Source organism: Lipophrys pholis (genome assembly GCF_963383615.2).
Source record: "Lipophrys pholis genome assembly, chromosome: 9".
Taxonomy (NCBI): Eukaryota; Metazoa; Chordata; class Actinopteri; order Blenniiformes; family Blenniidae; genus Lipophrys; species Lipophrys pholis.
Window position 1 is genome coordinate 11895554 of NC_137639.1, and position 15042 is coordinate 11910595.

Genomic DNA, 15042 nt, shown 5'->3' on the forward strand with positions numbered 1-15042 from the left:
ATGTAGTTTTGTCTCTATTGAAGGACAGTTCTTTGGTTTTTCTAAGTCTGTATTCCAATTAAAAAAATAAATAAATAAATAAATAAATCTTAAGTCATATATCGCGTTTAAAATGTATATGCAGGATACATTTGAGTCTTAATGAAAAAAACCTTTCTTGTACACATGTTTGTGTGTTGTTGGGTATTGATACTGTCACCTTAAAATAGTTTGTTGTTGCTGTTTATTTTCAGCTTAGACCTTAGATAGTTGTATGAATGTAATGAAGAGTTAGAGTTACAATAGTGGCAGGAACTCCAGTGATAAACTCACCAAGAAAGATCTGCTGCAGGGACACAGCTTTTCTAACGTCGCTCACGTCCTTTGATTCCTCTTTTCAGACATCTCTCATCTGAACTGTGTTCAGCTCCCCTTTTGGAAGTTTGTTGGAACTGGACTGAGACGTGCTTTACAGACTCACACACATAACCTGCCTTACGAGAGCAACCACCCTGAAGTTTTCCTAATCAAAGTAAACAAGCTCGGTTCCTTAAATTCAAATAAAGAGTGTTGGATTTAGTGGCTTTCATCAGCGCGGTTAAAGATTGCAGTTGTCTGAATGCTCTCTTTTATACCTCCGTTTCCAAACATGTGAGAAAACTTGACACGGACATATTTGCTTTTAAAGACGTTCAAGGCTTCTTTTTTCCTTTTTTTGTTCCTAAAGCTGATGTTTGGTTTGTCTGTGTCGGTTGGCCGTGGAAACACGGTAGGCTCTGTGGAAGAGATTAAACCCTCTATTTAGATAATAAGTCATCATTCTTAGGTAATTTGACGTAATTATATCCAGTGGAATGCTATTATTATAATTCTAACCATATTTCTGTTGTCATATGCCAATTCTTGGCATAAAGGGAAAAGTCATGTCTTTGGCATATGGGGGGATATTTGATCAGGCAACTGTCAAATTTGCACTTTCAACTTTGTGCAGCAGCTTTGGGGACGCCCTTTCCTGTTTGAACACAGCCGCCGTGGCCAAAGTGGTGTCCGTAAAGACGCGGCTCCGAGTCCTGAATTCAACCCTTCAGTGTGGCTTCTGAAGCTTCTGTGACTGAGCTTGAACAAATTACTGCAGCCGGCTTCCAAAGTTTCGCAGAAAGTCCCTCCTTAAAGAGTAGATTCGGTTAGAGCAGCAGATTAATGATCATCATTCTGGATTGGTGAGATGACAGCGTTTTATTTTTGTGGCTACTCTGGAGATTACTTCATGCCTACCTGTTCTCGTTTCTCATTACGGGAGAGCTCTGGCAGGTGCAGTAGTTTTCCATCTCTGGACAGAAATTGGCCAATTTTGTGCTATTCTTTCATGGCCCTCTGGGGAGAATCAGCAATCTGTTTCACTGTGGCTGGCTTGCATGTCTCCAACTTTTGGTGTAATGAATTTAAAGATTGATCATCTTATATCTAAAAAAAAATATATCTGAAGTATTTTGGAACAGCTTAGCCATGTCTTCATCACACTCTGGGTTTTTTTATTAGGAATGTCCAGGGAGAGGCGTAGCGATCTTTTGGTGACGTGAGTTTGTAATATCTACTTTCATCTCTGCTTTGCAGATTCTCTGGCGATCGTTAACAAATGTTGTTACGAAGCATTCTCCTTGGAAAATGTGTGATACTAGAGACTGTCATAGTTACTGACGTGAACTGAACATAGGTAATGAATATTGGATTGTAGGATGCAACACATATTATGTCTCTTTAATAGTGCGATTCAGAAACAGCATCTTGAAATAATTGGTTCTGTCGAAAGAAAGCTTCAACTTTGGCTCACGCACATCTTGACCTCACTTTGCTCATGTTCAGACGGTTCTTTTCAAAATATTGTTGTTTATTTTCATTAGGGATCAGTTGTAATATTAGGTTGAATATTAAAGAAAATTTGCATCGAGGGGAAACTTTTCTATATTTTATTTCAAAGTGTGGTGAGGTGGTTGTGCTCTACACGGCACTATAAATAAAAATCTGAATTGAAACAATATGTGCATTTTTAACACTCACAAGCAAATAAAGGTTTTAATTATGCCCAAATGTACAACAATCAACTTAATAAGATAGATCGCAATCACCCTGCGTGCATATTAAAAAAAATATTGCATCTGTCAGCGGGCCATCATGAAAATAATTGGCACAATTATGTCCGTTCCACAGCAAAGACACTTGATTTTGCTCTGCTTCAAATATGTTCTGAAAACTGTTTCATCAACAGCAATCAGCCAAGAATTGAGCTTTTGAAAAGTCAAAAGTGTTTAGTTTTTGCTCTGAACTCGTGCATCTTGACATCTTAGGTTTTTTATCCTTAAACAGTGTTGTGGTGTCGTAGTAAAATCCCAGCTTCATGTTTGCATTGTTTTCCCCATTCAGGCTTTGGTTTTCTCCAGGTTTCTCCTCACAGTCTAAAAACATGCTTGGGGTCCGGTATGAATCTGTCTGCTTGACGTTCTCTCTGTGTTTTCCCTTTAACTGACTGGTGACCGGTCCAGAGACAGCTGGGATGGATGGTTGTGTTATTGGTTATGGAACGTTAAGAATAGATAACTGATCTGGGGGAAGGTTGTTATCTCTGCTCTGTATATTCTGCTTTAAGTATGCTGAGGCAGCACGCCGCCTCTCCTTCACTGAAGTGACCTTTTCTGAGTTGCTGCCTTCAGAAGTGAGCGGGCTCCCACAGTCAGTGGGTAAAATGCTTCACAGCTGGAGAGCAGTGGAACAAAGGAGAACCCCCAGAGGAGTAAAAAAAAGAAAAAAAGCCCCTCCGAGAACAACCAGCGCCACTTTACTGCTGTGTTGTAGAACCGACGTGTGACCGGTGTGTCTGTGTGTGTTTGTGCAAGCGTATCTTAACTGGAGCAAAACATGGCTATTTTAGAGTTACTGTGAGAACAAAGGCTTGATTGCCGCTCGCTGTACCCTCATGTCAATGGCAATCTGTGTAGACAATTTCTAACTACCATTAAAGTGATTGTGAGAGTGGGTTGAGTAATTTGTTGTTTTCTGTGTCCTCTGTGGTTTTTTTTGTACCTCAGTATGTGTCAGAGCTGCGCTTTGATGGCTTCTCTCTGCGCTCTCCCGTGCATCATTTATCAGAGTCAAATCCTCTGCAAGCTTCCTGCACGACTACAGACCACAAACTACACTCTGAGGTGAGTTCAGAGTCCTTCACTGTCTCTCTAAAACTTTACATCTCTGTTACGCTTGTTGTATTTCACCTCCAACAGCCTCAGACTTAACTTTTGGCAACGGTTCACACCGAATTCAGAGTGTGGATATTTGATCAGACTGAATGATTATTTCAGTCTGAAATCACTCTTGCTTTCATTCCCTGTGACATAATGTTCCCCTTCCTCATGTGACCAGCTGCCCCACAGACCTGCTGCCCGATTGGCTGCGGCCTGCACTCGGTCTCACATCTGATTGTTCACATCTTGTGAAATGTGTTTTAACTGTTCATTTCATCACTTTGAAAAAGGACCATGATGGAGAGTTATCAGTGCATCCATACAAGCAGCAGGGAAGGTTTTGATTGACAGGAGGAAGTGGTAATGACTGAATTTTTATTTACAATAGAGCTATCCCTGTAAAACACCCCCACAGACTCCCGTTCTTACCTCTGAGCTATAGAGTTGAAAGAGCTCCTCGCCGTCCCATTTTCAAATGAGTTCTGGTGGCTAGAGGGAGATGAGTTCAGAAAGGTCAGATCCTGCTTGCCCTTTAATCACACTGCAGAACCTCTGACAGAAGAACCATCAGCCACATAAATCAACTGTATTTCTTCTGCCAAATAAGTGTCAACTTCCCATACATCTGACGACCTTCCAGCTGTAAAATAACATTAAAATATAGATTCGTCATCTCATTTGTGTAGTCCAAAGGATTTCCAGAGAAATCCTTAGGCTAATTTATTATTTCTTTTTCTTGTTTTGTCGAAATTTGTATGTTAAACTTTTTGAGTGAGTGATTTGACTGGACATAATGGATTCTGTCAAAACCAGTGACTTGCAGTTGAAAACATACAGTGAGCTGTTGGCCAGCAATGAGCTGCAATAAGTCATTTTCTATGTCTGCACTATTGACACAAAGAGGCAAGATATGACTTTATGCCAAGTATTTACTGTAATTCATCATTCATTCAGAAATTGTCAGACATTGTGTGTTTACACAGCACTTTTTTAATATTACTTTTATGTTTTCTCTCGGAAGAAAAGCGCATTGACCACTAATGTCTGAAATAGTGTCAACAAGTATTTCTTTCAGACCACTAAATCTCAAAAGAGAAGTTGGCGCTGCGTTATAGTTTGTCTAATTAAATAGTCTTGGCGTAATTGTACTTTTACAAAACGTAAATAACGAGTATAGTCCTGTATTTGGTGCAATGCTAATGTTATAATACGCCATAATGTGTGTAAGAGAACCAGACTTTTGATGGGAGTCAGTATGTAGGTGGTTTGTGTATTTCAATAGGATTGATCATACTGCCTCCCGTTGAAGGCCTACCAGTCATGACCAACTGGGAGGAGACCTGGATGTCAGCCCAGGACGGACCGGAGAGATTATATTTTTCAGCTGATAGTGGCTCGGGGTCTTCCGAGAAAAGTTGGAGCAGAGAGACGTCTGGGTTTCTTTGCTCTTTATACTGGCACTGCAAGGCCGTGTGGTTAGGTGGAAGAGAAGATGGATGGACGGACATTGCTCGCGCAGCCTGAGCGCTGTCTGCTTTGTTATGCTTAATACAGATTCGCAGAAGTGCTTACTTGGCTGTTGGTTTGTTGTCTTGTTCTTTAGAATACTGGCACAAATAGCACACTCATTTTCTGTCAAACAACTAATCAATTTTTCAATTGTGTTAGCAATGAATAAAAATTTGATTCACATTAATTGCTATTGTCAGATGGCAGAGAGCCTTAAAAAAGCACATTGAACTAGCTTGTTAAATTGCTGCTTACACACTTATTTTTTTTCACTACCTCACACCAATTAAAAAAAATGTATCAAAAAAAGCCAGAAGTTACGAAACTCACGGCTAACTTTTTTTTGTTAGTGTTGTAAAAAAAAAATCAAAAATAGAATTTTGAGAGTGTGCAGATTTTGTACTCGTTATTATATTATAGAGTGTAGTCCATTTTTTGTTCATAGTAATATGCACAATAATAAAATCACACAGGAGCTGTTCCTAAGAATTTATGATGTGATATGGGCCATATACACACACACACGGGGAGCTTTTATTAGCAATCACAGAGTGAGCAATAAAGACAGGTAAAATGATGTCTGATGAAATGAAAGAAATTTTGGAAATACAAGCGTGATCAGATGGCTTTGGTACATTTTATACAGGGTAGTATGTGCTGCTGTATGAAAGTGTGTTCTCTTTTTTGGGGGGGCCTGCTCATTATTAAGTTAACTCAGTGGACCACTGTAGTTTAGGTGTGCAAGTGTGTGCGTTTGCACAGGCTCTTCATTTACACATCCAGAGACAATGTGTGTGTGAGTGCGCGTGTTTGAGTTCCCATCAGATCCCTGTACACAGAAGCAGATGGTGATGATTGTTTTGGCACACAATTAAAAAAAAAACTCTGAGAACAACACAACTATCACATCTCCACACTGCTTAGATGAGTGTATAATGACTTGCTCTCCACACACACTGTCTAACCGATCCCAGACAGAAACGATCAGGTCTTTTCACTGTCAGCAATAACTGACATGATAATTACTCACACGCAGACATGCAAAGCCTCGGCGGGCTGGAGGTCACCAAGTGCTTTTGGAGCACCGGAATTGAGGTGAAGTACAGGAACACACAAAGTAAAGTTTGGACTTTACATACAATTCTTATTGTTAAGGCTGTATCCATCTGGCAGACAGAGGTATTTTCATGTATCTGCATCGGTGGTAGACCCATTCATACAATCTTTCCTTTAAATCAGGCGCACGTCTCACTCAAAGATGAACTGATTGGATCAGGTGACAATGGTCTCAACTTTCCACTATCTCATTGCAGCTTGGTCGCATATGATATGAATATGTAGAGACGTTGATTTCAACTTGAGTCGGAGTGGTATGAATAATTTAGTTTAATCTAGGAGCTATAAGTGATGTTCAAGCTACAAACACAATACAGTGACCTGAAGTGATCTCTCCTCACTTCCAAACTTAGTTCCGTCTAATTTGATGTTGTGCATCGTGAAGCTTCATGTCAATACCGACTTGCTTTTCGTCGTCTTTCACTTAAAAATGAAGTTTTACACAAACAATAAAAGGTAAAGTCTAACTCAATGTTTCATAACGCCAAAGCGAGACCTATTATGAGAATAGCAGACCAATTTGTAACTCTTCACAAGGACATGATTAAAGTGTTTATTGTGCAGAGTTTACGTGGGGGCCCATTTATCTACCTTCCACTGTCTGTTATTGATGCAGAGACGGTCTGTGATTTTTAGCGTTTGTATTTCCAACAAGGAGGAAGATCAAGTGTAACAAGGTTAGGTATTTAAAAAAATAAAAAAATAATTGAGATTTCAGGAAAAACTACATGGCAGACATGTGCGCTTTCTGTCTGGTGTCACCCACAGATTAGAAAAGCATTATCCATTTGACTCACTTCAAAGTATAAAGAGCTACATTTGCTGGCTGGTATCACTAAGAGTCGTCTGAATTTATTGCCCAGGGAATCACTTATCAGAAAATATTAATAGTGAATGTTCTCAGACAGATCCTTCTGCCCCACAGCATATTCACATGCTGACATTTAGTCTCCGAGTCTCCTATTTGAGTGTTTCTGTCTTGTTTGTCGAGAGGGAAAAGAGCTTCTCACCGCAAGATCTCTGGGAATTTAGAAAGCTTCTCAAATCTGGATTCAGGACTTTTAACTGCAGTCCGCTCCTTCCCTCTTCAGATGTTGCAGGTGCAAACATTTGTATTGGAAACAAGATGCAACTACTGGGTTTGGTTTGAATGCATTTAATGTCCACAATGGAAATGTTACATTTTTGGCCTCTAATCAGTGCAAAAACACAAAATATATGTACGAACAATGTGTACCGTTGGAGATCCTGATTAGTTCCCGTTTGAATTGTGCCACATTTGTAAAGGATGTGCATTTGTGTGATGAGTAGCAAAGCTAAAAATGAGGATTTCACACTTCTGAAAAAAAAATAAGATTAATATTAACGTACCAATTTACGTCGTCAATAAGGAAATCCACCAAACAAAAGCAAAGAAAAGCTTGTTTGAAAAGATTTAGCAAACTTCTACAATAATGTGTGATTTACTGGCAAGAAGCATTTTACATCAAAGAAGTAATAATAAAGATATAACTTGATATATACATTTTTATTATTATTTTTTTAAGCTTTCTTTTAGTTTCTTTTTATTTTACTTCATACAGCCAAAGAGGTATTGTTCAGTCAAAACGTCATTGCAGAAGCAGGTCATGGAGCAAACCAGAAAAAGTGTAGAACAAGCCTCACCTCTGACATATCAAGAGCTTTAAGCTCAACGGCTGACTTTTTTTTAATTAAAGTATGGTTACAGATGTAATTAGTGACTCGGTGAGTCATGCGTCAGAGTCTTGTGTGAGAAGAGTCTATGTAAGAACATACCCCTCCACCTGACACTATTTCTTAGCAGATCTATGTATAGCAATAATGAATTTCCTCCAGCTTCCGATGAGGCGTTTTTCCTCTTGAGCTGTGTGGGTAGGGTACCTTCCTTCCATCTCAAAAGAACTCCTCATCTTGCCAGAGGAGCAGCAAAAAGTACATCATTACATTTAGTCGTGTTCAAATATGAATCTGCACCAGCAGCTTCAAAAAAAGAGCTGCCGGAAGGGTTTGAGGCTCCGTTTTAAATACATGTTTCCACACTTGTCAAAATGGTGCCTGTTAGTGGGCAGCGAAGGCGTCTGCACCTTCAGAGTAAGCTGTTGTGTGTAGCTCACCGCTGCACCGACCATCAAGAAGTGTGTGAACAATAGAGCTAATGAAGAGCGTTTGGACCCGCCTCATTGTTCACCGAGCTTGAACACAACGCAGCAATCAGGACAGTCTTTTCGTCATGATTCACCCACATTGAAATGTGGGAAAACATTTCGCCCGCAGGCTTTAAAATCATCGCAAAGTTTGATTTCACAAGTGGTTGAAAGTAATTACATATTGGAGGTCTTGATGGTACCGCTGTGGAAAACTGCATTAGTCAGAGTCTCCGCTGGACTGGGCTCGGGATTAATGAGCATTCTCAACTTTGCCATAAAAGCGAGATTTCTACCCAGTATCATTAAAATCCTCAGCTGCTTTTAATCTGGAGCAGTCTCATCTGTGAAACGGGTCAAGATGTTGGCATGCTTGTAATTTGCTGAATTAACAAATGACTCGTTTCACCCCACGTGATTAATATATTATTGATTTGTTCATAATAGGATGCGCTCATTAGAAAAATAGGACAACTGCAGAGTGTTGAAATGTAGGTCTTGTTATATATGTACGAAACAATATTCAGTACCTGAATCCACTTAAACTCTGTGTTTTCAGACATAAAGATGCACATGATGCTCATTTCCAAAGCTTTGTTACCCTTTATTAAATTCACATCCACAATACAGTATAGAAAAAAAACGTGCTATTTCACTCAGGCCACAGAGCGGTGTAGTGGCGAGTATTCATGCCTCGTACTGAGAATGTCCCTGGTTTGAGAGGTTTTGCCCATTGTCAGCTGGGATTGACTATAGCGCCCTATGACGCTAAATTGAATCAAATGATGTTGAAGATGAACGTTTGTTATTTAACCAATGTTTTTATTTTTTTAAAGTAATTTGATAGACAACCTTGTCTTGCTAAATATGAGAATGATGAACTATTCAGCTCAATATCCATGTAATTTATTACTGTTCTGGATGAAACATTAGAATTCTCTCAATACAATACCATACGTTATTTTTAGTTTCACTGTGTTAAAATGGTAAATAACTGCAGGGCGCTTTAACCATTCTTGTACTTACATTATGCAGCAAGTTCAAATCCAGATGTTGAACAAAAGAAGATCAGATTTAATGAGAATTTGCATGACACCAGGCCTGGATCACCCCAGGGTCTCGCTCAAGGACACTTTAGTTGTGTCTCAGTCTTTCAGCTGGTGGATCGTTCCCAAGTCCAGAAGCCGCTTCCTCACAATTGATTGCCTCTTTTTCTTTTGAACGTTGTTTTATGTGACAACCCGCTTATTTCTTCATCTCCTTCCCACTGTGTTGGTTTCTGATCTCATTCTTTTCTTACACACACACACACACACACACACACACACACACACTCAATTTTCTGTTTTGTATTCGCAGGTCTTCCATTACTACGCCCCCGTTTTAGACTTGGTTCAGATGGTTAATCTGTCAGACCTGCCCAGCTTCCTGATGTCCAGCACCCAGTTTGAACTGTATCCTCATTTTAATAGTATTTCTGTGTCAACAGAAGGATCTACATGTTTTAGTATATTGTGAGATGTGAGCTGTTTAACTATACCTATTCTTCGTCTTTATACGTCAAATGTGCATTTTACATGTTGTTCATTAAGTTGGCTGCAGATTTAGGTCTTAATTATTATATTATTGTCTATTTCCTTCATACACAACAAACAGTGGTTTGTCTGGAAAGTCAATGAAAGCTCAGCTTCTTTTGGACCAGCTGAGGTCGCTGCGTGGGAAGGTATTGAAAAGAATTCTACTCTGTTAAAGCAGTATATTCAAAATAAAGAAGTCGGTTTCGTTTTAATGAAAGTTTTCAGGATCTCAGCCTGAGACACAGTTGTGTTTACTTTATGCTTCAGTTAAATGTTCATAAGACATGAAAATTAACAGATTCATGTTGTTTGCCATTTATTGATCTGGAGGAGTACAAGGGTACATGTTTATCTCTTATGTGTCCATCTCCAGGTCGGAGCTTTATTCAGCCTGTCCTGTGTGATCACTCCCATTGCCCAGCCTGGTTCCAGCCAACTCGGCTCCCAGCGCTGGAGAGAGACTCTCGCCAGGAGACCAAAGTCCTTACAGGGTAAGGGTTCCTTCTTCACCAATCTTTTGTTCACAAGTAGCTAAATAAATCGTGTTTTTATAGCAGCTGAAGGGAAACATGTCATCTTGTGGAGTGAAATGAATTGCCTGCCTCCATACGAGTAATATTCACGTGGGATACTGAATACATTTGGATGTTATTGCTGGAAAAGTGTGGAAAAAACATGACTAATGAAGAATTGATACAATCATACCTTTGAGGGATTGTTAGTTGAACAAATAGCGCAGCATCTTCATAATGTTGTGTCATATTTCCAAAAGAAGGTGAAAATAATACATGCAGTGACAAGAAAACAGGTGGCTTGGGAAGTGTTATTTTAAGTGTTGGTTGGTTCAGACATGAATTAAGGGACGAGTTGGAATTTTGCCTGGTAATGAAGGTAATAGCAACAGTATAACTACAATTTGAATGCACACCCACAATTGTAATAACAAGATTATAGCAGCTGTTGATAATGATATTGACAATAGTCATAATAGATATTATTATCATCATTGTCGTGAGAAAAAAGACAGTATAAGTTACTGAAAGTGAATAAATGTCTTTTTGACCCTGTCCTGAAGTGCCGGACGTCGAGGTGAAGGGTGAGAGCGCTCTCTACTTCCTGTTGGTCCAAGGCTCAGACGATGCCGGGTGTGCAGCCTGCCGGGTCCGCATGTTGCACTCAGACACTCAAATTAATGGAGCTGCTGCCATGGCAACCGTCTCCGGATTGCTGAGAGAGCAGTCTCTATCATCATCATCAGGTATGTTTAATGATAATCTTCCTGTATGAGTATTACTATTGTGAAGACCTACATGTGTTTACATGTTCTGCATTCCAGGGCTTTTTATTGTAGATGTAGAGAAAAAACTTCATTGAGAATAATTGTTTAATGTTAACAGGAAGACATGTTTTAAAGTTGGGTAAAGGTTGGTGAAGTGAGGGAAGTAGCATTTCTGGTTGAAATTCATCTGCGGGATATTAATGTTTCTGAAAGAGGTTATTATATATCATGGGTGCTTCTGTACTAATGTGTTGTCACTGTCACTGTCACTGAAAATGTTTCACTCTCATTCAATTCTGCTGTAATTTTCATCCAGATGTCTGTCGGTGTGTTTCTTTTTTAAAGTGAATTAAACACAGCTTTCCGAAATGTGTTTACTTCTTTGCAATTCAATGACAATGAAATAGAAATGTATCTGTCGCCTTCTGTTGAAGTTGCTGTAAGATTCTTTTTATATTGCTTGCTCTGTATGTGAACAGTGGGTGGCAGCGGGAGCCCAGTGGTTTCAGTGTTTGAATCCCATGAAAGCTCAGGAAGGGTGGAAGGGCGTCCGGTTTAAAACCTGTGCCAAGTCAAACATGTGCATCACGAACTGCTGAAACCTGATGATGATTGTCAAATGACTGTTGAATCAGCTTCGACCAAACGGAAGGAAGGAAGCTCAATACTACACAATACTCAATAACAAGGCACATTGGTGGTAATCCTAGTCTTAATTTAGACATGCGTTGCAGACCTTTCAAACCTTTATTAGCAACACTAAATATAATTGTCTCCATAAGCTGAATGTCACATCTTCCGCTTCTGCTCCAGCACACTGAGTGAAAAACCTGGCTGAAGTTTAAATATATACTAGAACTTCCCATCTGTTAAAGTTCACTCATTAGCACGACTGTGTGGATGGATAGACGGTATGTCTTGAAAGAAAATGAAGAATATTTATTGTTGATTTTTTTAATAATTAGCTCTTTTAGCTTAGATATGCTAAACTCTGGTGGACACACCACCTCGCACCAACAACTTCTGAATTTTCCACATCAGCTTTAGATTTTAGAAAATGTCTTATTCGGCCTTTCTTTGTAATGTGTAAATGTAATTTTTATCCACCTAAGAGCAGACAAACCTCAGGGTCCCTTTATGATCTCTTGCACCCTACCACAAGGATTTATAGAGCGACCCCAGTTTGAGAAGCATGGTTTATTAAACAATTATTAAAAATGTCAGCATTCTTCTTGAAATCCTTTTTTTTTTCCCTCCCTTTTCCGTCGGTGTTCTTTGAAAACCTCACTGGTGGTATAATCGGTTTTAAGGAGCACTCTTTTATTCATCCATATCTACAGGTTTGAGAACGTCCCGTGGCCATTTTCCATTTAATAAAGAAAACTCCCTCTTGAGTGCACAGTTCTCCCGAAGCTTCTCCTTAGCTTGATGAGTACAGAAATCGTTATGGCTTCATTGACAGAATCCGATTGGTTGTCAATGTTCGTCGTACTAGCTTTTGTCACAAACACTCGATGTACTCACTGCTGCCGGCAATCTGCACTCAAGAGATTTTCGTTATTACAGCTCTTCGTAGACAGTTTTTCTTCCCTGATTCCCTCCCTCTTGCACGCTCACAGCAGAGAATTAACGGCTTCCTTATTATAGAAGCAAAATTATAGAATACAGTTGAAAATGATTATTACAGGAGGGGACCTGACCAAGAAGGAAAATAAAACAAAACAACTTTTTTCTTTGCTTTTCTTTTTTTTGTTTGGTTCATTTACCAAAAGGTTCTTTTCTCAAAAAAGTCCATTGTTGGTCGGGTCTCCAGATGATTATAAGGACTGCGGCTGATTTTCCTCTGTAAAGTTCGTATTGGTTTTAACATTTTATGTAACCATCAGATAACATTTTTCCTTGGATGTTTTAAAATGCAGAATAAGACTATATGGCTCTTCAATGACACCCACCTGAGCAGAGTCCTCAGCATTTCCTTACATCGCCACTTCTTTGTGCAAGACTGAATCATTGTGAGTTGATTAGCTGTTTTGCAGCAACAACTTATCAAATATCACCAAAAACATGTTTATGCGGCACTTACTGACTGAATTATAGCAAATTATTATCTCTTTGCAACCCCGTGTGTAGCATAAACAGAGAGGTTTGAAAAAAGATTCTATTGTGCTGTATCAGAAGTGTTTTGCCATGCTTTGTGTCTGGTAAACCAGCATGTGATTTCTCAGGTTTAGCTTTTGACTCTTTGTAGGAGGCTCTGACTTCCACTAAGGAAACAAGCAACTGCTCAGTTACATGAATTTTAAATATAACTTGAAAATGTTGTGACTCCTTTTGAAGAAATAGTAGTATTTTCTTTCTCTCACTGTCGGGGGTCAGGCTGCTTAAAACACCGAGTCCTGCAACTTCATCGTGCAGCTCAGTAGCATCTTTCATTACCTGGCCTCCACTCATTGAATCCCCTCGCCATTCCATCTTCATGGCCTTTCACTGAAGTACTACCGCTTTTCTGTCAGATATCTTAATCTGACCTTTGGTATAAACTCTGAGGAGTGCCCTTTGAGTCCCTGGTTGCACCCAATTCCGCTTGAGAAATACCAATATATTCTACAATCTACATCTAATCATCTCTACTTTTTTTTTTTGGTTTATTTTACTACTTATTTTCCTTCAGGAGTAGCTGAAGGCAACATCCTCCCCCCTCTTCCATGTCTCCAAGGAGACCGCCTGCTGGAGAGAGAGAGGAAGGTGGCCCAGGTTCAGACGCTGGCCCTTAAAGAATATCTCAGTAAGTAATAGAACATGAATACTCTGAGCTCATTGTAGTTCTCGGGGGGGGGGGGGGGGAGTGAAAGTGCAGACCGGAACAGTACATTTACACTGAAGCAGAGAATTGCACTGTAATTTAGACTTACACCTTTTATCCCAATTTACTGAGACCATTGTGCTTTGCATGCCTGCCAATGTAAGATAATAACCTGGATTGGCCCTAAGTGTAGTTTCAGTCCACGTTATTAGATTCAGGGTTTTAGGCCTCTGAGTGAGGTGAGGACGGAATATCTCACCAAGACGAGAAGTGATCTTGTAGTTTTATGGTTTATCTCTTACAAAATGGGTAAAACTGTGTCATTTTGTTCTTACCTGTCAATGCATTGTTCAAATCTTATCAGGAGATTAACACCGATTATCCAAAACGACAAAAGACTCACAATGGACATGCACATGGGAATCAGTCCAGATTTTTCATTTTTCTTAGACCACCATATTAATCACAACACATTTTAAAAGCACTGGAAAAAAAAAAAGTAATACATCAAGAGGATTGAGCTACTCTTTTTTTTTTCTATCTTTGAAGATGAGTGCTGATTCCAAAATAGCATCTCCTTTAATTACCAATTTTTCACCGTCTCATCATTTTCTTGTCATTCAGCCTGACACAACCACAGTGGCCTCATATTAAATCAGAGCCTTGATGGATTGGGGATGAAAAACAGATACAGTATGATTAGTATTATGTCATTTGATAATTTTATTTTTCATTTATTGGGGTTGAAAGGTTTAGGAAATTAAATGAACAGTAACCCTACCAAAACTGAAAGTTCTTTTAAGTTTGTGCTGAGAACAACTACTAAAACATGTCATTTTGATGCTTTCTTTAATCATATTTGTCTTTTAATCTGAAACATCTTTGAGATCGGATGCTATAACATGTCAATGATTAATATACTTCACCTATATAGCACATTTTGCAGCTTCGTTAGTCTTAATGTGCTTTACATACAATAGTGCTTATATTGCCAGACAATGCTCACCGATATGAGAAACTTGGGGTCTCGCTCAAGCTCAGCTTGGTGCCATTACAGAACCAGATATGGTATTGAACCACGAACCCCTTTCTGGACTGGAAAACGCTCCACTGCCTGAGCCACAGCCGCCACACATGTATCATGTTGATATTCACATCGTTGCCGTGGTGATCCTTGTAAATGGTTATACGGTCTGTGTTTTGGGATTTTACCAACTTCGTTCAAAGAGTGATGCCAAAAAAAGCCCTGATAAACAAAATAAATTAAAACAGTTAAACAACCAAATTAAACACACTAATTTTGGCTCGGGGTTTTGGCTGTTGAGAGATGCATCAGCAGTGAAAACAATTGGTAGTGGCAGCACTGACATTTTCAAGT

The 15042-nt window shown here is 39.3% G+C and overlaps 1 protein-coding gene across 1 annotated transcript in view; it reads left to right on the forward strand.

Annotated features, from left to right (window-relative positions):
- Positions 1-15042, forward strand: part of mtbp (MDM2 binding protein) — a 30498-nt gene that overhangs the window by 6051 nt on the left and 9405 nt on the right. Inside the window, 6 exon segments of the mRNA XM_080472513.1 lie at positions 3063-3179; positions 9365-9459; positions 9662-9728; positions 9956-10073; positions 10658-10840; positions 13533-13646. Coding sequence (XP_080328639.1) covers positions 3063-3179; positions 9365-9459; positions 9662-9728; positions 9956-10073; positions 10658-10840; positions 13533-13646 — 694 coding nt within the window.